This window comes from Heteronotia binoei, chromosome 8 (assembly GCF_032191835.1).
Source record: "Heteronotia binoei isolate CCM8104 ecotype False Entrance Well chromosome 8, APGP_CSIRO_Hbin_v1, whole genome shotgun sequence".
In the NCBI taxonomy this organism is placed as follows: Eukaryota; Metazoa; Chordata; class Lepidosauria; order Squamata; family Gekkonidae; genus Heteronotia; species Heteronotia binoei.
In genome coordinates this window covers 113,765,552-113,790,975 of record NC_083230.1, presented here as the reverse complement: position 1 = coordinate 113,790,975, position 25,424 = coordinate 113,765,552, and the positions used below count along the sequence as shown (strand labels likewise).

Below are 25,424 nucleotides of genomic sequence, written 5' to 3'. Positions count from 1 at the left end.
GGCTTAGCAGACCTGGATTACTACTGGGAAGATGTTAAATTGATTATTGAAGAGGGAGGGGGAGGTTGTGGTGATTAAAAATACTGAATGGCTAAAAGCCAAATTATAGAGAATTTACAGGAACAGTGTCTGTCTGTCTGTCTGTCTGTCTATCTAATCTAAGATAATTTATATTCCGCCCTTTCCTGGATGGGTTCAGGGTGGATAACAACATTTTAAAACAGTAAAACAGCAATTAAAACCAATAAAAGCAAACAATACAATTTGGCAGCTCAGTTGGGCACATCGTAATATACTGAACATGAGCTATAAACTCAGCATTTCAGCAGAGGCGAGATTGCAGCATGGGGTCAGCATAGGAGCAACAAAGTTTTATCGGCCTTAAAGCTGCCACTAACTTTGTTCTGTTGTCTCTTGTCTTGAAAACCCCACAAGGTTGCTGTAAATCAGCTTCAGCCTTACCATTTTTTTAAAAATCACGTAAGAACATAAGAGAAGCCATGTTAGATCAGGCCAATGGCCCATCCAGTCCAACTTTCTGTGTCACACAGTGGCAAAATTTATATATATATATATATATACACACACACACACACACACACTGTGGCTAATAGCCACTGATGGACCTCTGCTCCATATTTTTATCTAAACCCCTCTTGAAGGTGGCTATGCTTGTGGCCTCCACCACCTCCTGTGGCAGTGAATTCCACATGTTAATCACCCTTTGGGTGAAGAAGGACTTCCTTTTATCCGTTTTAACCTGTCTGCTCAGCAATTTCATCGAATGCCCACGAGTTCTTGTATTCACTGCCCATCGAATGGTTTGAACATCCTGATGTATTTCATGGAGGAGGTATGAAAACATTTCTCTGTGCCACACCGTAGATTGCGGATTTAGTTGCATCTATATCCTCTGCGCGTAGCTCTCTAAATCAGATATATTGCATGCCCTAATCTGGATAGTTTGGGCTAGCCTGGTCTCGTCAGAACTTGGAAGCTAAGCAGGGTTGGCCCGCCCTGATTAGTATTTGGATGGGAGAGCACCAAGGAAGTCCAGGGTCACGACACCAAGGCAGACAACGGCGGACCACTTTTAATAGCCTCTTCTCCTAGATCCAGGAGGGCAGCTCTGTTGGTCTGAAGCAGTGGAACAAAATTTGAGTTCAGCGGCACCTTGAAGACCAACAAAGTTTTACTGGTCTTAAAGTCGCCACTGTGAACATATGAAGCTGCCTTATATTGAATCAGACCCTCGGTCCATCAAAGTCAGTATTGTCTAAGACTGGCAGCAGCTCTCCAGGGACTCAAGCTGAGGTTTTTCATGCCTATTTGCCTGGACTCTTTTTAGTTAATGCCAGGAATTGAACCTGGGGCCTTCTGCTGACCAAGCAGATGCTCTACCACTGAGCCACCATCCCTCCCCTAAGTTTGTTCTGTCTCTTGTCTTGAAAACCGTACAAGGTTGCTGTAAGTCAGTTACAACTTTACAATTTTTTAAAAATCACTTCACTGCCCATCGAATGGTTTGAACATCATTCTTGTAGGCAGGGCTTTTTCCTTTTTCTAGCAGGAACGCACAGGAATGCAGTTCCAGCTGGCTTGGTGTCAAAGGGTGTGGCCTAATATGCAAATTAGTTCCTGCTGGACTTTTTCCACAAAAAAGTCCTGTGTGGAACAAAGGTGGTGTCAGGGGGTGTGGCCTAATACGCAAATGAGTTCCTGCTGGGCTTTTTTTTAAAAAAGAGTCCTGCTTGTAGGTCAGTCTCTGAAACACTGTCTGCTCAATCCACTTTCTCCATGCCTTGCGTTATTTTTAAACATCTCTACCACGCATCTACCTTTCTCATTTTTCTAAACTGAGAATTCCCGACATTCTTGAATCTTTCCGCATAGGGGAGGCATTTCATCTTCAGAATCGTTTCCAGGCTGCGGCGACTGCGGTTTCCAGCCCTGGACTGAGAGTTGATTTAATTCCTCTCCCCTCCGCTTCCCGAGAATTACCACGGACGGAACAAAATAGGAGTCAATTGCATCTTTAAGACCAACTTGGTTTTATTCAGAACCAAGTTGGTCTTAAAGGTGCAATTGACTCCTATTTTATTCTACTACTCCAGACCAACACGGCCGCCTACATGGATCTAGCACCATGGACAGAGTCTGCCGACTTCCAGTATTTATCCCCACCTCCTTTCCCATTGACTCAAGGCAGCGCAAAAGATAAGACCGCAGCGGCTGAAAACTTTCGCATTGCTTTCTGTGGAGCTGTCCATGGTATTTCATACAGCAGGCTGGCCTTTTGACGCTGTTACTGATCAGGGGTTTGTTCACGATTGCGCACTTCATCTGAGCTACCCAAAGGCATTCTTCTCTCCCCCCCCCCGCCAATTCCCTGAGGAAATATGAGAGTGCAGCGATTCCTGGCTCGTCCGCGGAGCTGACAAGATAGCTCCGGACACGTTGCTACGTCGCAACGTAACCCAACTCGCAGAGCTGCGGGGAGGACAAACGATTTAATCGCTGTGAATCGGTTTGCCCTTTGAGCATCGAAACAAACTCCTCGGAAAGACAATACCAGGTTATCTGTTTCTGTCGGGCTGGATAAGGTGCGTGAGCTCCGCATAATGGGAAAGATTACTGAATCCGTGTTGTTAACACAAAGTGCTTCTTTTGAATCGACTCTCACTCCCGCAGGGTTCCCTTTTCTTGATTATCTGGCATCAGAGGAGGAATAGTCTTCACTTCTAGATGCTATTCACATGATATAATGAAATGCTGTTTATTGTTATCTACTAGCCGTGAATGAAAATCGTTCACTTGATTATGTTTGACTTTTCCTGGTAATTCTAATTTCTTATTACAGGGGTGGCCAACGGTAGCTCTCCAGATGTTTTTTTGCCTACAACTCCCATCAGTCCCAGCCACTGGCCATGCTGGCTGGGGCTGATGGGAGTTGTAGGCAAAAAAACATCTGGAGAGCTACCGTTGGCCACCCCTGTCTTATTAGTTATTCTAGTTTTCTTGTTGGTAAATGTATCTCTCCTATTACTGTTGCTTGTATATAGATCCAAGAGGGCAGCCGTGTTGGTCTAAAGCAGTAGAACAAAGGAGGAGTCAAGTTGCACCTTTATGACCAACAAAGTTTTATTCAGAATGTAAGACTTGCAGCAACAGCAAGTAAGAGGCAACTTTTACTACCTTTATGGCTACCCAGACCAAATGGTCTTCTAATTTATTACACTATTTTGCCACATGAGCCTCACTTTGTATCAGTTTACACTCTTAAGCCACCAACTACATGTATTTCAGCCCATTGTACCCTATCCCCTCGTCTGAAGATGTATGCACGCATACGAAAGCTTACATTCTGAATAAAACTTTGTTGATCTTAAAGGTGTACTTGACTCCTACTTTGTTCCATTGCTTGTATGTAACTGTATATTGACAAATCTACATAAATAAACTGTTTTATATATATTTTAAAGACTAATGTCTACCTTCCATTGATGTGTGGCCCAGGCTCTGTTCTGGAAACGAATCCACAACCAGAAGGCATTTGAACCTTACACTGAGGGGGGACTCTGGCGGGGCCTTTTTTCAGGTTGTGGGGGCCCCTCGGTAGGCAGTGTCCAGTGGCACCCGGTTGCCTCCCACTAAGCCACCTCAGGCTTTCCTTTCCACCCTCCCCTGTCTACCTGCCTCCCACCAGCCTGTGCATTGTTCTCATAAGAACACTGCCTGGCTTGTTCTTTCCTGTGCTCAAGTGCCACAAAAGCAATGAGCTAGACTCTAGAGGATGGGAGGTTCAGCAGTTGTCTCGTGATAGCGGGCCTCGACAACTCATCACTTGAGAGCCTGTGTGTAATACAAGAAAAGTGGCGAAGCAGAGAGAGAGAGCCCATGCTGATCTGTGAGCCCGCTTCGGCGGGGGAGGGCGGGATATAAAAATAAAGTTATTATTATTATTATTATTATTATGAAGGGAAACTGCATCTTCTGTCCTTACTGATCAGGGGGCTCTGGTGGTCCACAGCCCATCCAGTTGGCCAGTAGGCTGAGGCAGAAATCATATGTTTTATTTATTTAGGGAATTTCTATACCACCTCTCCAGAGAAGAAGGTTTCGGAGAAGGAGTCTCAGAACAGCTTACAATCGCCTTCCCTTTCCCCACAACAGACAACCTGTGAGGGTAGGTGGGGCTGAGAGAGCTCTGAGAGAACTGTTCTTGAGAGAACAGTTCTAAGAGAACTTGTGACTGACTCAAGGTCACCTAGCTGGCTTCATGTGGAGAACCGGGGAATCAAACCCAGTTCTCCCAGATTAGAGTCCACTGCTCTTAACCGCGACACCAAAGAAGACCAGCTTGAGGCAACTGATGAGGTAAAATGTAATACACGCCACAGCACTGTTAACAATTAACAGACTGCTTAGGAACCCAGCATTAAAAACCCAGGCAGAGAATAAGACAGTATAAAATGAGTCTCAATCCATTCTCAAGCTAGAAGCAAACTATAAAAAAGACATTGAAAGATCAACCTCTTAATTAAATCCTGGGCAAAAAGGAAACAATTGGATCCAGTATCTAGCAGAGACGAGCTCAGATGCCGGGTGAACCTTGAAAGTAAAGGTATCCCACAGCTATGGTGCCACCACTGAAAAAGCTCTGTCTCTAGTTGTCCCCTGCCTCACCTTTGCAAGCCAAGGTCACAAACAGTAGGGCTCTGAGGGCTATGCAGTATGGGAAGAGGCCTAACCCCAATCTCTAGGGCTACGGTTGTCACCTGTCTTCAGAAACAATGGATGACACAATGGATAACACCAAGCTCCTGTCAGAACTGATCATGTTCATATGGTAAGCTATCAGTACTCAAAAGCTACAACTGCCTGCTCTTTGTTTCCATTAGCAGCTGAGGCCTTTTGCAGGCTCCACCCTGCAAATGGGCCAGATCAACAACTGCCCTAGGGTTGCCACTTTATGAAAGGCCATTGGGGACACGGAAGTGACGTCAGTCCTCCTAGGAATGCCTGAAAACTCTATGGTTTCACCATAGAGTTCCGACCAATTCCTAGAGAGGTGTGGCGGCAATTTCCTGCAAGTGATGTCATGCCTGACTACCACCACCCATATCCGACCCTCATTTTTCTGTTGGTTGCTAGCCCAGGCCCACAGACATTCATTCTCTGTTACGGCCCCCCATCTTGTGGACTGGAAAGCTGACGTCACAGCTCCTGCTGGGCAAGAGCCTTGCCCACTTTCTGAAAGTGGGTGCCACATTGGAGAATGTTGTTCAGAAGAGCCACAGGGGATTCCCAAGGCAGAGCAAATATCACTGGGCTGTAACAGGTAGTGCTCAGGAAGACACTATTATGAAAGAAACAGGACTATGACTTGTGCCACTGTGTACAGTATTGTGTTATCTGTTTGCTGTGCTATCTTATTCTGCAAGCTTTCCTTTACTCTTACGTAATACCAGGAATGATGATGATGATCAGGGCTCTTTATCTAGCAGGAGCTCCTCTGCATATTAGGCCACGCCCCCGATGCAGCCAATCCTCCTGGAGCTTACAGTAGGCCCTGTGCTAAGAGCCCTCTACGCTCTTGGGAGGATTGGCAACATTGGGGGGGGGGGCATGGCCTGATATGCAGAGGAGCTCCTGCTAGAAAAGGAGCCCTGATAATTATTATTATTATTACTATTATTATTATTATTATCATCATCATCATCATCATCATCATCATCAATTATTAGTTTATTTACATTCTACCCATTCCCCCATGGGGGCTCAGAGCACATCAAATATACAATAATAAAACAAACAATCAAAAACCAGCTAAAATCATAATAAAATCAGTTACAGGATTGAGCTCAGAATCTAATCAGCACTTTACATAACATATATTATGATGTTACATAACCCACTGACCCCTGCCAGTAACAAACAGTCTGAATAATGATGAAATAGCAATACTATATTAACAGCATATTTTTTTCAGCACTGATGATGGTATGACATGATGGTACAGCAGGAACTCCTTTTGCAGATTAGGCTACACCCCTCCCCTCAACATAGCCAATCCTCCTAGAGCTTACAGTAGGGCCCTGTAAGAAGAGCCCTGTAAGCTCTTGGAGGATTGGCTACACCAGGGGTGTGTGGCCCAGGGGTAGAATTCTAGCAGGAGCTCCCTTGCATATTAGGCCACACCCCCTGATGTAGCCAATTCTCCTGGAGCTTACAGTAGGGCCCTGTGAGAAGAGCCCTGTAAGCTCTTGGAGGATTGGCTACACCAGGGGTGTGTGGCCTAATATGCAAAGGAGTTCCTGTTACCAAAAAAAAAAAAAGCCCTGCGTAATACCATTTTCTGTTCTGCTTAACATGTCACCTCTCATGCTTTATTTCAGACAGCTGGAATCCCAATCGCATTGCTTTGCTTATCAGATGTCTCATCCAGTTAACTGCATTGACTTATACTTTGCAATTCCCCTTGAGTTCTCACAGAGAAAAGCCAACGATAAATAAAGTAAATATATAAGTAAAAAATAAATACTACTGGGGGGGGGGGCGGAAACCTATCTGAACTGAGAAAAGAAGAGACCATTGCGCAGGAGAAATAATGATGTTTTCACGGTCTGCTGACGATCCCTTTCTATTTTCATTTTCTGTTCCAATCTCTGTCCTTCCGCTCAGGGCAAAGGTTGATTGTGAATTCCCATCTTGAGATGAAACAGGGTGATTGGCATTGATGGACATTTACAAATTGCAAAAAGTCGCAGCTTCTCAAGATCCATCAAGGACAGAGGGAGTTCCATAGCATTCAGTGCAGCCCAATGCAAACCACAAAGCCTCAGGGGTTGTTTTGTAGAAAAATAGGCGGTGGAGCTCATCCAGGGATTGTTATGCAGCTGCACCTACTGTTCAATGGACAAGGTGGGGAGGAGGAGGGGGAACCATCAAAAAAGGTTCAGGAGCTGCTCTTCTGTGAGCTCCTGCTGAATTCAAGGCCTGCCAAGATGCAACCACTAATGAATGGAAACTCACTTTTCTCTAAAGTTACACAAATCTCCAAAGAGTCAATAATATTTTTAAGCCTTCAGAGAAAAGTGGTTAGAAAAACATGAGCTGTGGATTTTAAAAAACCCTCAAAACATTAGCATTTCATCCTATTTGAAAACGTGAAAACAATCCAATAATGATTTCAGGTTTTCACGGCTGGTAACATCATTAGGGTTTGTAGAATCTTTCGGGATCAAGTGCCGTGTTCTACTGGAGAAAGTTTTCCTTCCAGACGTTTCGTTCTCAGCTGCGGAGAACATCCTCAGTGGCGTTGCAGCCGGAGCAGGCGCTCAGACCTTCTTGGCTGCTGTGCATTGAGTGGGGCCAGGGCTGCTGGAGAGCTGCTATTTGTAGGCTGGAGGGGGTGTGATGAAAGGGCAATTGGTTTGTGGATGTGCCCATTGTTTGGTGGGGCTTCCTGGAAGGGTAGTGATAAGGAAACTGGCTGTTGAATGTGACCATTGTTGTGTGTTAATTGCTGGGAAGGTTGGAAGGGGTTTGAAGATCTTCCAACCTTCCTTCCAACCTTCCCAGCAATTAACACAGAACAATGGTCACATTCAACAGCCAGTTTCCTTATCACTTCCCTTCCAGGAAGCCCCACCAAACAATGGGCACATCCACAAACCAATTGCCCTTTCATCACACCCCCTCCAGCCTACAAATAGCAGCTCTCCAGCAGCCCTGGCCCCACTCAATGCACAGCAGCCAAGAAGGTCTGAGCGCCTGCTCCGGCTGCAACGCCACTGAGGATGTTCTCCGCAGCTGAGAACGAAACGTCTGGAAGGAAAACTTTCTCCAGTAGAACACGGCACTTGATCCCGAAAGATTCTACAAACCCTAATCCAATAATGATAGATACCCAGCACATCACATCCCAACTGCTGCACGGGGACGGACATGAATTTCAGAAATGCTCAGAAGCAAGCTAAACCGGGAGGCGCTGTGGTACAGCATCTGCTTGGCAAGCAGAAGGTGCCAGGTTGAACCCCCAGCATCCCCAGGACCGATTTCCCACTACCTCCGATTACCTCGCTCTCACGTTCCTCTTCTTCGCGGGACTTCCATCAGATTTCACACTATCTACCCCGGGGCTGCAACTAGCTTCGCCTTTTTTGCCTGGCAAACAGAAACTGGTTTTTAGAGGATCTTGTTTGCTGCGCAAAAGAGACAGAGCATGTTGTGAGAATTCCGATGGAAGCCCCGCTGAGAAGAGGAGAGCGAGGTAAGGCTAGTGGGAAATCGGTCCAGGTAAAAAGGACCAGGGAGTAGGCGATGTGAAAGACCTCAACCTGAGATCCCGGAGAGCTGCTGTCAATCTGAGCAGACAAGATTGATCTTGATGGACCGATGGTCTGATCCAGAATAATAACGAAAAAATGGGGATGGGGAGAAAGACTAAGCAACCAGAAAGGACCAGATATTTCCCTTGTTCCATGAAAACAATGTACTTAAATCACACAAACACATGAAAGATGCACAAAACACTAGTAATACGTATGGCAAAAAAGCCAAAATGTCTTAGCGCACCCACTGTTGCCAATGAATACAGCGGTCCGAATGACATAAACCAAACCACCGAGTTCCAATACCATTCCAGGCTTCCAAGGAATACGTAAAGAATATTCAACACTCAAAAGAGCAGTATGAAATCCTATGCGAACCTACTTTATGCACATTTGGAGAATTTATATTCATACTACTCTTGAGCAGGGGTGGAATTCTAGCAGGAGTCCTTTGCATATTAGGCCACACACCCCTGATGTAGCCAATCCTCCAAGAGCTTACAGGGCTATTTTCTGTAAGCTCTTGGGAAACTGGCTACATCAGGGGTGTGTGGCCTAATATGCAAAGGAGCTCCTGCTAGAATTCCACCCCTGCTCTTCAGTGTTGAATATTCTTTACATATTCAGAAGTCCTGAATTACATGAGTTGATCCGTGTTTGGAAAATGTATACTGTGGCTCCGTGAAGCAGCATCAGTGAGAGATAAAGGCTGAAGAGGACCGGGGACACGAAAGCATGGAGAAGCTTAGGAGTACGGTCCTACATTCTCTCTTTGGAATATTACTTCCGTGTTCACAGTTAATATCAGAGGGTTCCCATCTACATAAATATATAGATGAAAAAGGAACGGAGTTGAGGCATTAGCCTTTAAACGGACTTTGTGGGAACGCTAAGTGAGAATTCTGAGTATTCTGTGTAAGGCTTTATTCCTTAAGGAAAGGAACTGTGTGATTGAATATTGTGAATGCGGTTTGTATTGTGTCAAATAGTATGTTTACACACATCAGTGTGATAGTACAATTTTTCTGGTGTATAACATGGTTGTTGTCTCTATAAACACTGGAAACTGTTGTATAATATCATTACCCACCTGGGGATTGGCAGCCCTATCCCTCCCCCCCACACACACACACACCAGGGGAGAGTCCTGCCAAACCTAGTTAGTGGTCTCTTTCTCTCACTTTTTGGTCTGATTAATTTCTAAAGCAACCTCACCCAGCAACCTCTGGCTCCCATGGAAACCCTAAAACGTTGGCATTGTAAGAAAGCCCCTACACTGTCCTCCCCAGTTCCTACAAATCACTCTGGAAAAGAAAAGGGACCAGTTGCAATTTTTTTTAAAAAAACCCTTCAGTGAGACAAGGGAGACAGAGGGGGAGGTGACGCCACTGCCGGGCAGCCGTCTTACCGCATGACAAAGTCCGCTTGATCTATCTGTCTGCCACAGCCACTCCTCTTCAGAATCCCACCGTTTCCCACCACGGAGCACTTCTTCAAGGGCAGCTGGAATGGGGTTGCCTGGCAACAGAAAACAAGGCCCATTTTTTCCCACTGTCGAGCACATACAAAGGAGCATTGTCTGGAAACCCCAAGATGCCTCAGGGACCGGGAATTTGGGGCAAGTGCTTTTGGATAGCTGAGAGGAAGGAGAAAGAGGGCCTTCTGAAGGCAAACAGCTAAGGCCTTTTATTGTCCTCTTCCCAGCTAACTCCATCGATCAGTTCACAGTGCCTTGGGTTCCTTTCAGAGGAGCAGTTCATTCCACTTTGGCTTCTTAAGGCAAATGGATTTTGTGTAACATGCCACACACCTTAAGGATAAGATTCTGTCCTGCTTTAATCAAAAACCTACTTTGCTTCAAAATCTTTTTGTTGTTGTTGTATTTTATTCCTTTATTCCTTGCTTTGCATGAGAAACCAAAAAGGGTCATAGGCAATAGGCATGATTCCTTTAGTCCTTGTTTTGAAAGAGAAACTAAAAGCCAGATTTTAAGCCAGTGTGATGTTTATCAGCATCTAGTGCTGCCAGCCTCCAGATGCTGCTTGGAGATCTCCCACTATTACAGTAGATCTCCAGAAGACAGCCATCAGTTCTCCTGGAGAAAATGGCTGCTTTGGTGGGTGGACTTGATGGCATGGCACCCCACTGAGGTACCGTACCATCCCCACCTTCCATCTTCCTCTGGCTCCACCCCCAAAATCTCCAGGTTATTTCCCAACCCAGAGTTGTCAACCCAACCCTACTGAAGGTGTGTGAAACCTTTAAATATAATGTTCGCATTCAGAAGCCAGCATGCATTAAGGGGCACAGGGCTTTTTTTTGGAGCAGGAACTCCTTTGCATTTTAGGCCACATGTCCCTGATGTAGCCTGTGGCAGACCGGTCCTGCGTCTGCTAGCTGGCCCCGGCGCTGCTCAGCCCTTCCCAGTACGCTGACCCGAAAGAGCCGTTCCACTTTGCTGCCTCAGGGTATTCGCAGCCCCCCCCCCCTCCCTCATTGGGCTCTGGTTAGGCGGGACAACCTCCTAACCTCCCTCTGAACTCACTAGGAATCAGCTTCCCAGGGATCTTCGGGGCTCCGCTGGGAAATTGGCAACCAGCCGCTGTGCCACTTCTCTCCACCCTAGGGACGCCCCAACCCACTCCTAGCGTTCCAAGAGGTTTCGGGAACTAGGTGGTGCAGAGAGACTCCACTTTAAACAGCCAAAATGTTTATTTACAGTAATGAACTATGTGCAGGCATTTCAAAGAAAAATGAACAGAAGAAACAAATCAAAGTAGGGAGGGGGGGGGGACACTCCTTCTCTCCCTGTTAAAATACTTGCCCTAACTAGGTGACATGCAGGGCAGGCACCTCACTTGGACTGTTGCAAGCCTGACCAGACCTGCCTGAGTCTGTCTGAACTCAACTGACTGCCTACTGTCTCGCTTTCCCACCCAAAATCTCCAATATACAATCCAGTTCCCGCCCAAGAACTGGTTTACCTCTCTTGCAGCATTCTGGGAGGCAGGTCTCAAGGACTTCTTGTCTCTCTAGAAAGCTCCCCCCAGAATTGCTGGTTTCACACAGGAGGTGGGGGAGAGGAGGAAGAGACTAGGCCCAAAGCCTGCCTAGAGTTTAATAGACTCCTCCAGCCAACTCCCAGTGAAAGACCAGCCAAAATGGCATTTCTCCACATAGCCAATTTCCCAAGAGCTTCCAGGGTTCTTAGTACAGGGCCTACTGCAAGCTCTTGGAGGATTGGCTACAACAGGGAGGTGTGGCCTAATATGCAATGGAGTTCCTGCTGCAAAAAAAAAAAAACACTCTCGGCACATACAAAAGGGTCTTTAGGCTGATTGGATTACAGTTCTTCCCCCCTTAAGGAGAACTGATAACAGCATTTCCACCTTTTTGCTGTCTCCGTCATGATGATTTTACACTCACAAGCATCCTGACTCATACAAGTTTACGCTGGAATAAATTCTGTTGGTCTTTAAAGTGCTACCGGAGACCACTTTCATTTCTCTGCAATAAACTAACACAGCTACCCCGCTGGAATTTATTTCTACAAGCTTCGTAATCTTCAGCAGACAAGACCCGTTGTGAAGGGCTGTACTTTTTACGAGGCTTAAAAGTGCTGTACCAACAACTAAAGGACTGTGAGGAGTGAATTCTTCACAGAGCCAGAGAGCTTTGAGTGACAGTCTGCTCTAAGCAATCGGCTGAGCGAAGAAAGTCTTGAGAGAGCTGGATGCCGAGGGAAGTGACTCAGATTTCTGCCTTAACTGTGAGCAGACATGGGTTGAGACTATTTTTGATTAGCGTTAACAGAAAAGGGTGTGGTGCTGGTGAAGTCAGAATCCATCCGCACCTTTTAAGGCCAACAAAGTTTTATTCAAGGTATGAGCTTTCGTGTGCAGGCACACTTCCTCAGATACACTGAAATGGAAATTAATGCTCTGCATATATAGACAGATGCTTCTACCTGTACATTTAAATTGTATGCTAATTTGCTGTTCACCTATGTGGAAGTATCTGTCTCGCTCTCTCTATACGAACTGTTCACTTCAACTTCGATGTATCCAAGGATGCGTGCATGCACATGAAAGATCTTACCTTGAATAAAACTTTGTATGACCAATTTCTCACTAGGCTTGTTCCAGTCTCGGAGCCTTTTCCCCCCTGGTGCTTCTGTCTGCTTTCACACAAGCTGCCATGGGGCTGTGACTTGCCCGCAGCAAGCAGAAACCAGTTTTCAGAGGATCTTGCTTGCATTTGGAAAGAGGCGAGGCAAGTCACCAGCGCCAGCCCAAGGGCACGTAGCGCCCCCGGCAGGCACCCCCTGCAGTGCTGAAATGCACTCTGTAGCACCCCCCAGGGCCCGCCCCCTCCTTCCCTTCCCATTGCCTCCCCCCCCCATCAGAGTGCGCCACGCCTGGACCCTGCCGGTTGTGGCGTGCATCTTATCTTCTGAAGGACACGCTGGAGAAGGCTGGGCTCCCCCTCCCTTCAGCACCTCCTTTGGAAGATAAGATGCTGTTGCGTCACGCCGGCAGGGCCCAGACACAGTGCACTGTGATCACGCGGAGGGGAGGCGAAGGGACGGGGGGAGGCAAGGGGACAGGAAGGGAAAGGAGGGGCGGGCAGCAGCAAGCAGGGATGGATGGGCGGGCAGAGGGGGCAGGCAAACTAGGCACTTGCCTGGGTCACCGGGAAGGGGGAGTCCAATTCGGCACTCCCGCCTTCCCGGTGCCCTAGGCAACCGCCTGGTTTGCCTAGTGGGCAAGCCGGCCCTGCAAGTCACAGCTCCGCGGCAGCTTGTGCAAAATCAGACAGAAGCAGCGGGGAGGGGGGGAGGGCTCTGAGACTGGAACAAACCCTAGTGAGAAATTGGTCTTTGTCTTTAAGGTGCCCACTGGATTCAAAATTTGTTCTGCTGTTTCGCTGCTACCCACTTGGATCTGTCTTAATTCAGCATTAGCTGACAGGAGTTTGAACACAGACAGAGAGCTGGGGGAAAGTTTGACAAGGAGGCTCGGGTAGCATAAGCAGTCTTCCATTCAGGCCAAAAGGAAAAGGGGATAGATCTTCTAGGAAGAGAAGAATAATCTCTACCCAGTCAAACAGGGAAAGTTATTTCTGAGAAGCACAGAGATCCCTGGTCTAGTGTGATTAGAAACTGTATGTGGAAACGGCAAAAGTCAGTTAAGAACTCAAGAAGATTTCTGGTGCTTCAAGAGAAGGGGGGTTATGTACTGGGAAGAGGGTACCAGACTGCTGGACACCCAAAGAGTCTGCAGTTATCAGGGCTCACTTTCCAGAAGGAGCTCCTTTGCATATTAGGCCACACCTCCCTGATGTAGCCAATCCTCCAAGAGCTTACAGTAGGCTCTGTACTAAGAGTCCTGTAAGCTCTTGGAGGATTGGCTACGTAAGGGGTGTGTGGACCCCTTACGTAGCAGGAGCAAAGGAGCTCCTGCTACAAAGTGAGCCCTAGTGGTTATACAAAGGAAGTTTGCTGCAGTGGTTTGGAAAAACCCAGGAACAAAACTCTCAAAATAGTGAATAACAGAATACAGTTCTAAAAACTCTAGGGTTGTCAGGTCCCTCAAAGAGATTTGACATCCATTCACCTTTTAGTACATTTTCATCCTCTCTTCTCTTCAAGTAGCTCAGGGCTTCATACATGGTTCTCCCACAGCACTTCATTGTGACAACAACCCTGTGAGGTTGGTTAGGCTGAGTGTGCTGGGCTGGCCAAAGCTCAGCCATCATGCTTCCACAGCAGAGTAGGGATTCAAACCTGGATCTCTGAAACTCTAACCCCGGGGTGTCGAACTCATTTGTTATGAGGGCCAGAACTGAAATAAATGAGACTTTGTTGGGCCAAGCCATGTGTGTCATAAAATGTAATGCCAGGTAGCGGAGATATAAACTTTATAAAGGGCACAAACCCTTTATAAAGGGCACAAACACCATTTAAAAAAAAAACAAACTTAAAACATGCTTAAAACATTAGCACTCATTGGTCTTAAAGGTGCTTTCTTTGCATCTCTCCCATGGGACCCAGGGAACTGGACAAAGGAAGCTTCTCTTCTATCTTTCCTTCCTTCCTCCAGGGGGCCAGGAGGGGGAAGAGCCTCAGCCAATAGAAGGAAGAGAGGTTTGGCTCAGTAGGTCTACTGTGCGATTGAGAGAGCCTGGAGAAGCAAGCTCTCCTTCCCCTAGGGAGGAGCCTCAGCCAATGTAGAAAATGGAGGCCTTGCTCTGGAGCTCCTGTGTGATTGAGAGAGCCCTGGAAAGCAAGGTGTTATACAGAAGGAAGTAAGAGAAAGGGAGAAGGAAGCAGATGACAGCCAGTTGCTCGGGGGGCTGACAGGAGCCCTCCGGGGGTCTGATTTGGCCACCAGGCCACATGTTTAACACCCCTGACCTAACCACTGCACCGCCGCTGCCAGTGAAAAATCAGTAGATAAATATCATAAAGGAAGGGCAACGGGAGGATTGTGGTGGTCACTGTTTTCCTGCTCCGGTGACAAAAGTCAGCATTTGTGGTCACGGGAGTGAATCGCCACAAGCAGATCCTACAGTTGCACAGGCTTGTTCAGTCGTTGGCAGCATGAATTGACCGGACAGCCTGCAAAATAACAGGTTCCGACTATGATGAATGAGTCAGCGATGCAGCGAAAGAGAAGCGTGCTTAATTGTGACACTGATAGCCCTTTGGGACTTAATTGCACACTTCAAGCCCGTTCAGCTGAATGCAAGTGCACTCATCCATCGGCGGATTGTGACTGTACAGATCAAGTATATGCTTAAACCGTATGGATTTCAAAGATGCAGGCAATCGGCTCTGCATGGAATGAGCAGGTTTAATTGAGACTTCCGGGAGGCAGGCTGGGAATATCCTGGTCCCAGAGGTGCTCTCTGAGGTATCAGACTAGGGCAGTTTTTTAAATCATCAGACCTATACTGAAGCCCTTTTGTTACAGCCCATGCAGTTTTCTTGGCAAGGATACTGGAGTGGGTTGTAGGGTTGCCAAGTCCAATTCAAGAAATATCTGGGGACTTTGGGGGTGGAGCCAGGAGACATTAGGGGTGGAGCCAAGATCAAGGCTGTGAAAAGCATAATTGAACTCCAAAGGGAGTTCTGGCCACCTTTTCAATTCCTTCCTTCCATAGGAAATAATGAAAGATAAGGGCACCTTCTTTTGGGGATCATAGAATTGGACCCCCTGGTACAATCTTTTTGAAACTTGGGGGGTATTTTGGGGAGAGGCACTAGATGCTATACTGAAAATTTGGTGCCTCTACCCCACAAAACAGCCCCCCCAGAGCCCCAGATACCCGCGGATCAATTCTCCATGATTTTCTATGGGAATAAATCTCCCTAGGGAATAACAGAGTTCCCAGCAGACATTTCCCTCCCCTCCCCTCCCCCCGCTTTCTGACGACCCTGAAGCGGGGGGAGGGCCTCCAAACCGGGGGATCCCCTGCCTCCACCTGGGGATTGGCAACCCTAGTGGGTTGCCATTTCCTTCTCCAGTGGATCGCATTTTGTCCGGGTTCTCAGCTGTGGCCCGTCCATTTTGGGTGGCCCTGTATGGCATAGCCCACAGCATCACTGAACCGCGCAAGCCCTCTCGCCACGTCAAGGCAGCAATCCATGAGAGGGCTCAAATGTTTTATTTACTTGTTTATTTTTGTTCGTTTGTATTCCGCCCTTCCCTGCAAGTGGGCTCAGGGCGGATAACAACAAAAGTTAAAACAATTTAAAAACTACAAGCTAAAAACTACAGAATGCAGTACAACAAATAGCAATCGGTTTAGCTCCCCCTTCTCGAGTAGACATAAAAGCAAACGCGGGAGAGGGAAGTCTGCTCTCCCAATGCACGTTTTCCGTTTCCAGATCCGTTTTCCTCACACTAATCTCGCCCCCTCCCGCCACCAACAGCCCCCTTGTCCACCCCATAACCTTAAAAAAAAAAATCCATGAGGAAACAACGCCTCCCCACACACCCCCCGCCCAATGAAAACATATGGAGCTCAAATACTTTGGCCACCAAATGAGAAGGGGGCACTCCCTGGAGAAGATCCTGATGCTGGGAAAGACAGAAGGCAAAAGAAGAAGGGGACAGCAAAAGATGAGATGTCTGGACAGCGTTACTGGTGTAACCAACATGAATTTGAGCAGGCTTCGGAGGATGGTGGAAGACAGGAGGGCCTGGCGTGACTCGGTCCATGGGGTCGCAAAGAGTCAGACTCAACTGCGCAACTGAACAACAACAAAATACTGAAGCCCCACATGTGCCCTGGAGAAGACTGAAACAAACGTTCATCGGTTTCATTACCACCTATGATTATTCATTTCCGAGCAAAGCCAGCCCTAGACTGTCTGGCACCCTAGGTAAGGCTAATTTCTGGCACCCCGCCCCCCGCACTGATAATGTCACTGAGTCACGGGGGGGCACCCAATTTGATGCTCCCAGAAGGCCAATACCCTAGGCAATTGTCTAGTGGCAGGGCTGGCTCTATTCCCAAGTTCAGGACAATATCTGCACAGGGTGGGAGATCTGACAAAGAGAACTTTTTCTCTCTTTCCCAAAATACTGGGATTCAGTTAGGGTTGCCCATCCCCACGTGAGCCTTTTGGAGTTTAGTGCCGTTTTGAAATCTTACGGGAAGACTTCCTGTCCCATTTGTCCGTTCGGAATTGCAAGTTTCAAGCTATGTGGAGTCTTCGGACGCACTGAAAAGGAATCCGGTGGGTTTTGCAGCTTTTTGCAGCTTACGGACGCATCAGAAACACTTTGATATATATTTTTTTCTGAGCTTTTGCCTTTGGTTGAGATGTGTGGCTGGAGCCCCCTATGCTAGAAGAGCATTCGAAGCGGGAATAATCCAGTCGACCTCCTGTTCATTGGGACTCCTTTGACGGAACTGTGAAATTTTGGGGGAATTGTCATTGCTATTTAGACTTCTGTTGAACATATTTGTGTGATTTTGTTTCAATACATGCTTAGTTATTCGGTCACTATAACTTCGGTTGCGCTGTCTTAATCCCCAGTTGGGGGCAGGGGATCTCCTGGTTTGGAGTCCCTTTGCTCACTTCAGGATTATAAGAAAGCGTGGGGGGGGTGGTTTGAACATCTACTGAGCACTCCATTATACCCTATGGAGATCAGTCCCCATATGATATAATGGAGGATCAATCAGCTGGTTTCTGGGGTGGGAGGGGGGCTGTTTTTTGAGACAGAAGCACCAAATTTGTAGCATATTATCTGGTGCCTCTACTCAACCTCCCCCCCTCACCAAAGTTTCAAAAAGTTTGGACCAGGGAGTCCAATTCTAAGAGCCCCCAAAGAAGGTGCCCCCACCCTCTTTGGGTGGCATTTAAAAGAAGCATGGTTCCTTTAAATGTGATGGCCAGAACTCCCTGCAGAGTTCAATCGTGTTTCCCACAACCTTGTTCCTGGCTCCACCCTCAAAGTCTCCTGGCCCCACCCCCAAAGTCTCCAGATATTTCCTGAGTCAGACCTGGCAACTAGTGTTCCCTCTAAGCTGAGTTAGTGTGAGCTAGCCTCTGGCTCACACATTTTTTGTCTTAGCTCAGGAAAAATGGCCCCAGAGGAAACGAATTGATGCAGTAGCTCCCAGAGTATAATTTTTTGCTCACAAGACTCCACAGCTTAGAAGGAGTAAGCTGCAGAATCTTGTGAGCAAAAATTCCGTCTAAGCGGCAGAGTCTTGTGAGCAAAAATTCCACTTTGTGGCATTAAAGCTGTGAGCTACTGTTGTTGAATCTGTGAGCTGCTGCATAAATTATTGTGCTCTGGGGCCATCCTTCCTGAGCTAAGACAAAAATGTGTGAGCTGGAGGGTAAGAATCTGTCCGCTAGCTCACCCTAACTCAGCTTAGAGGGGACATTGTTGGCAACCCTACGCTTTGCCCTGAAGCTCACTGGGTGACTTCAGGCCAGTTACTCTCATAGCCAAACCCACCTCACAGGATTGTTGTGGACAGAAAATGGGGGAGGGGACCTGGCTGGTACACTGCTTTGCACTGCCTTGAGAACGGCGGGGATAAACATCCAATGAATAACATACTTTCGATCCACTCTCAGTGCGCTCTCAGGGAGTTGGCTGCTGGGAGGATCCCCGCCCTTGAAGAGCCGCATCGCCACACACCATCCCTGGCATGATGACGTCATCCAGAAGTGACGTTATTGTGACAGGGACATCATGCCGGGGTGCTCTAGGACTCATGGTGGAACTCTATGGTACCACAGAGTTTTAGCGTGAGTCCTAGAGCGTCCCCCGGCATGATGTCTCCAGCATGATGGCATCACTTCTGGGTGATGTCATTGCACCTTGCTTGCAAAGTGTGCTCAAGAGAACATTCCCCCACCACAGCAGCGGAGGGACTCGGCGACCCTATTTGCAACTGGATTTTACTGTGTGAGGTGGGAAAATGCACTTGCAAACGATCACTGAACTGCATTGGAAGTAGACTAAAAGTGCATTATTCGGCTGGTCCGAAAGCACTGCCAGCTCCCTCCAGCTTGAGAAATATTGTCACTGAGTGCTACTCTGCAGCATGCAAACCAGCACCTCCTCCAAGAACGAAAGAAACGTTTGCCTCGAATTCAAACATTTTAGAAAGCAGTCGCTTCCTTTCACTGCCCCAACTGCAAGTCAGTGATAGAGACGACACTTCCCTTTTATTATTTCTTTTGGAGGATTTCTGCTAGGGGAATGTAATGCTCCCAAGCCATTCCCTTGTTTGATTTTTCTGGGTTCACATTAAGGTTCAACTCCCTGCCTGTGCTTTTAGCACTCTCACAGACAATACAACCTAGGGAAAAAGATCCACATGGCTTCCCTTTTCTTCTCTCCAGGTACGATGGTAAGTTAAGGCAGAGTCAGAAAAGGTCCTGAAGAAAGGTCTGCATTATCTGTTACCATCTGGAGCTGGCACAGTTTAGCACCTCTGAGGTTCACGGAGCGTGGCGAGTTGGCTGCCAACTCTACCCTCAGGTCCCTCCTGTAAGTGGAGAGAGATTCCAGATGCTTTGGAATTTATTCCTAAAACAAAAGAAGACGGTGGGCACCTGGAAGCCCTCTGGCACACGGCACCTCTGAGTATCAGGCGGGGAATTCCTTGTTCAGGGGGCTGATTCAGGCTCCAGTTACACATTGCGTGGACTGTGGGACTGCAGCCAAAAGAAACAGCAAGCACATAGCTATAAGCCAGGGGTGGCCAACGGTTGCTCTCCAGATTTTTTTTTGCCTACAACTCCCATCAGCCCCAGCCAGCATGGCCAATGGCTGGGGCTAATGGGAGTTGTAGGCAAAAAAACATCTGGAGAGCTACCATTGGCCACCCCTGCTATAAGCTATTCTCTCCTTTTTCAGCCATAAAGTCTAATAAAACATACCCATCTCCAAGTGTCAAGGACAGACAGGGGCATAGAATCATAGAATTGGAAGGGACCTCCAGGGTCATCTAGTCCAGCAGCCCTCAACCTTGTTGGCACCAGGGACCAGTTTAGTGGAAGACAATTTTTCCACGGATCAGGAGAGGCGTGGGGAGAGATGGTTTCGGGATGATACAATTGCGCACTTTATTTCTATTTGTTGGGTGTGGTGGTGAAGTGTGCGGACTCTTATCTGGGAGAACTGGGTTTGATTCCCCACTCCTCCACCTGCTCCTGCTGGAATGGCCTTGGGTCAGCCATAGCTCTCGCAGAGCTGTCCTTGAAAGGGCGGCTTCTGTCAGAGCTCTCTAAGCCCCACCCACCTCACAAGGTGTCCGTTGTGGGGGGGGGGGTGTAGCAAAGGAGATTGTGAGCCACTGTGAGACTGAAATTCGGAGTGGAGGCCAGGATATAAATCCAATGTCTTATTATTATTACTACTACACTGTAATATATAATGAAATAATTATACAACTCATGGACCTGTTGCTAACAGGCTACAGACCAGTAGTGGTTCACGGCCCGGGGGTTGGGGACCGCTGATCTAGTCCAACCCCCAGCACAATGCAGGAACTCACAAAGACCTCCCCCTAAATTCACAGGATTTTCATTGCTGTCAGATGGCCATCTAGCCTCTGTTTAAAACCTCCAGGGAAGGAGAGCCCACCACCTCCTGAGGAAGCCTGTTCCACTGAGGAACCACTCAAATGGTCAGGAAGTTCTTCCTAATGTTAAGCCAGAAACTCTTTTGATTGAATTTCAACCCAATGGTTCTGGTCCTACCTTCTGGGGCCACAGAAAACAATTCCACACCATCTTCTAGATGACAGCCCTTCAAGTACTTGAAGATGGTGATCATATCACCTCTCAGTCGCCTCCTCTCCAGTAAAACTGCCCAGTTCCTCATTCTTGTGCTTGCTCTTTCAGATTTGTTCTGTATTAGTCTGTCCCTTGTCAATCTGCGCCTTCACTTCATTTGATCAATAAGCTTGTATGGAAGAAACCCTTTGGTTGTGTGTCCCTGTCTGAGAAACTGAAGCCACTGTGACTGTATTGTAGGGCTTGACTGTAGACAACATGGTATGCAATTAGGGGTGCCAGTGGGAAACATCCCGTCTTTGGCCCCTCGTTCCCTGCCATTTTGAAAGGCTGGTGAGGAAGTGGGAGTGTGACAATTCCACTGCAGAAAGTGAGATTATGATGTCAGGGCGACACTCTAGGATTTGCCTAAAACTCTATGATTTGACCATAGAATTTGCAGTAAATCCTAGCGGGATACTTTCACCCAGAACCAGGAGGCAAAATGAGGGAAAGGCCTCGGCCTCTATTCCCTGTTATTGGCCCCCCAGAGGACCACTGGTTGGCAACTGTGTGAGACAGGATGCTGTACTAGATGGATCTGTCAAGTTCCCACGTCTTGCAATAATGAGACTCTTTGTATTGTCAAATAAGCTCATTTATTGTAGAGAGGAAGCATCGTAAAACATTCTCAGTGTGAAGATTAGCTAGCAAGAGCCGAGCAAAGAATATATAGGTGGCTGATGGCCGTTAACATTCCAAACTACTAATCAAATAATGGCAGGCATATTTCAAACTGCTAGAAGGCTATAAGAATAGAATAACATCGCTAGTCTACTACAAAGCGCAAAGAAACTGATAAGAAACCAGAGAACAGAAGGGAGGGTTCGACACTTTGCATTATTCTGGAGACATAACACATGCCTACATCATAAAAGAAGAGTTACTGCTGTAAACCAAATAGGATGAAAGACAGGGGACTTGACAGGACCACTGGTCTGATCCAGCATGGCTCTTCTTATGTTCTTAGGATGCTGGACTAGATGGATCACTGGTCTGATCCAGCAGGCCTCATCTGATGTTCTTAGGATGCTGGACTAGATGGACCCCTGGTCTGATCCAGCATGGCTCTTCTTATGTTCTTAGGATGCTGGACTAGATGGACCCCTGATCTGATCCAGCAGGGCTCATCTGATGTTCTTAGGATGCTGGACTAGATGGATCACTGATCTGATCCAGCAGGGCTCATCTGATGTTCTTAGGATGCTGGACTAGATGGACCACTGGTCTGATCCAGCAGGGCTCATCTGATGTTCTTAGGATGCTGGACTAGATGGACCACTGATCTGATCCAGCAGGGCTCAACTGATGTTCTTAGGATGCTGGAATAGATGGACCCCTGGTCTGATCCAGCAGGGCTCATCTGATGTTCTTAGGATGCTGGACTAGATGGAACCCTGATCTGATCCAGCAGGGCTCATCTGATGTTCTTAGGATGCTGGACTAGATGGATCACTGATCTGATCCAGCAGGGCTCATCTGATGTTCTTAGGATGCTGGACTAGATGGACCACTGATCTGATCCAGCAGGGCTCATCTGATGTTCTTAGGATGCTGGACTAGTTCGACCCCTGGTCTGATCCAGCATGGCTCTTCTTATGTTCTTAGGATGCTGGATTAGATGGACCACTGGTCTGATCCAGCAGGGCTCTTCTTGCTTTCTTAGGATGCTTGACTAGATGGACCACTGCTCTGATCCAGCAGGGCTCTTCTTATGTTCTCAGAATGCAGGCCTTGATGGACCTGATCCAGCAGGGCTCTTCTTATGTTCTTAGGATGCTGGACTAGATGGACCACTGGTCTGGTCCAGCAGGGCTCTTCTGGTGTTCTTAGGATGCTGGACTAGATGGACCACTGGTCTGGTCCAGCAGGGCTCTTCTTGCATTCTTAGGATGCTGGACTAGATGGACCCCTGGTCTCATCCAACAGGGTTCATCTGATGTTCTTACGATGCTGGACTAGATGGACCACTGATCTGATCCAGCAGGGCTCTTCTTATGTTCTTAGGATGCTGGACTAGATGGACCACTGGTCTGATCCAGGATGGCTCTTCTGATGTTCTTAGGATGCTGGACTAGATGGACCACTGATCTGATCCAGCAGGGCTTTTCTTATGTTCTTAGGATGCTGGACTAGATGGACCACTGATCTGATCCAGCAGGGCTCTTCTTATGTTCTTAGGATGCTGGACTAGATGTACCACTGGTCTGATCCAGCATGGCTCTTCTGATGTTCTTAGGATGCTGGACTAGATGGACCACTGATCTGATCCAGCAGGGCTCTTCTGATGTTCTTAGGATGCTGGAATAGATGGACCACTGATCTGATCCAGCAGGGCTCTTCTTATGTTCTTAGGATGCTGGATTAGATGGACCACTGGTCTGATCCAGCACGGCTCTTTTTGCATTCTTAGGATGCTGGACTAGATGGACGACTGGTCTGATCCAGCAGGGCTCTTCTTGCTTTCTTAGGATGCTTGACTAGATGGACCACTGCTCTGATCCAGCAGGGCTCTTCTTATGTTCTCAGAATGCAGGCCTTGATGGACCTGATCCAGCAGGGCTCTTCTTATGTTCTTAGGATGCTGGACTAGATGGACCACTGGTCTGATCCAGCATGGCTCTTCTGATGTTCTAAGGATGCTGGACTAAATGGACCACTGTTCTGATCCAGCACGGCTCTTCTTATGTTCTTAGGATGCTGGACTAGATGGACCACTGGTCTGGTCCAGCAGGGCTCTTCTGGTGTTCTTAGGATGCTGGACTAGATGGACCACTGGTCTGGTCCAGCAGGGCTCTTCTTGCATTCTTAGGATGCTGGACTAGATGGACCACTGGTCTGATCCAGCAGGGCTCTTCTTGCGTTTTTAGGATGCTGGACTAGATGGACCACTGCTCTGATCCAGCAGGGCTCTTCTTATGTTCTCAAAATGCAGGACTAGATGGACCTGATCCAGCAGGGCTTTTCTGATGTTCTTAGGATGCTGGACTGGATGGACCACTGGTCTGATCCAGCAAGGCCAGGGCTTTTTTTGTAGCAGGAACTCCTTTGCATATTAGGCCACACCCCCTGATGTAACCAATCCTCCAGGAGATTACAGAGCTCTTATTACAGAGTCTACCGTAAACTCCAGGAGGATTGGCTACATCAGGCGTGTGTGGCCTAAAATGCAAAGGAGCCCCTGCTACAAAAAGAAAAAAAAGCCTGACCAGGGCTCTTTTGATGTTCTTGAGACGTTGGAGTAGATGGACCACGGGTCTCATCCCACTGGGCCCTTCTTATGTTTTTGGATGCTTGACTAGATGGACCACTGGTTCTCTGACATGGAAGTCCATGAGGTTCTCTGAATGAGGAAGTCATTCTCTCAGCCTCCCTTACATGGTTGCTGTGAAAATAATTCTGAATTGGGGACAGTGTTGTCAGCAAGGAAGCCACTGAGGATGCCTCAATTTCCCTCCTCCTCACCACCTTTCCCACAAGAGATTCAGTGCGTTCCCCCTGCCCCTGGACCCTCAGAAATAGGCAAGTCTTCTTCTCATACCTGACCCATTATCCTAATGGGGTCTTTGGTCAGTAATGGAACAAAAAGCGAATTCCAATCAAGGTTCCGATCTAAACACAGTACTTAAGTACGACGGCGTTGTTCTGCCTCACTTACAAAAAGGATTTTTAGAATGTCTTAACGACAATTATACCACAAGTGTCAAACCTCGAATGAGAAGCCTGCGTAGAAAAATCCGAACAAAAGGCCTGTCTCACAAAACGGTTCGGCACAGGTAGGCATCGGCCCTCGTAACCCTGTTTGTTATTTCCCACCATTCCGTGCACTCTGTTGAAAGGCATGACCCAACCACACAGTAAACGTAGCCTTGAACAGCACGGACGGTTTTTTAAAAAAGCTGTTTTGTATTACAGGAGTAGGTGGTTTGGGCCGGAAAACCTTGAAGAGGATGATTAATTGAAATAGTATAGGCGAGATATTTATGATGGAAGAATAGATTCCATTATAAGTGTGTTTTGAGGCCTGAAAAAAGTAGCATCTGAAGGGCTTTGTGAGACACGTACGGATTCTCTGATGATTATCTTGAAACTATTCAAGTAAATGGGATTTTTTTCTGTACTGAAAACAGATTTATTTAAGTGGCGGCTAAGCAGAGGGGTTATTTACAATGGCGGTAGGGCAGATGCTGTTAGAAAGAGTTCTGGCACTGTGGCTGTTAAAACCTCCATAAAGCAGAATTTCTATTCTGCTATTAGGGCCAACAGCGATGAGCTTTCGTGCCTTATTTATCCATTAAAATTATTTATTCCTTTATTCCAAGCATGTATAAACATCCTTTCTCGTGAAGCGGCTTTGGCAAAACCTAGAGAAAATGCCAAGAGTCAATTCAAATCAACCACGTTGGTAAAACCTGAACCCATATCTGTAAATACAATAATGACAATCTTAGAATCATAGAGTTGGAAGGGACGTCTAGGGTCATCTAGTCCAACCCCCTGCACAATGCAGGAAACTCACAAACACTTCCCCCTAAATTCACAGGATCTTGGTCCTAACCTGAATCATCCAGGCTAGCCCAATCTCGTCAGAGAGCCAGTTTGGTGTAGTGGTTAAGTGCGCCGCCTCTTATCTGGGAGAACCGGGTTTGATTCCCCACTCCTCCGCTTGCACCTGCTGGAATGGCCTTGGGTTGGCCATCACTCTGGTAGGAGTTGTCCTTGAAAGGGCAGCTTCTGGGAGAGCTCTCTCCAGCCCCACCCACCTCACAGGG

At 47.4% G+C, this 25,424-nt stretch overlaps 1 protein-coding gene across 2 annotated transcripts in view; it reads right to left on the bottom strand.

Moving 5' to 3' along the window:
• ST8SIA1 (ST8 alpha-N-acetyl-neuraminide alpha-2,8-sialyltransferase 1) overlaps positions 1 to 25,424 on the bottom strand; it is a 133,429-nt gene that overhangs the window by 85,834 nt on the left and 22,171 nt on the right. The window contains exon 2 of one of the 2 annotated variants that reach the window (XM_060244610.1): positions 9,745 to 9,854. The exons of the other annotated variant lie outside the window; for it this stretch is intronic. Coding sequence (XP_060100593.1) covers positions 9,745 to 9,854 — 110 coding nt within the window. The remainder of the gene's footprint in view (positions 1 to 9,744; positions 9,855 to 25,424) is intronic. 2 annotated transcript variants of the gene reach the window in all.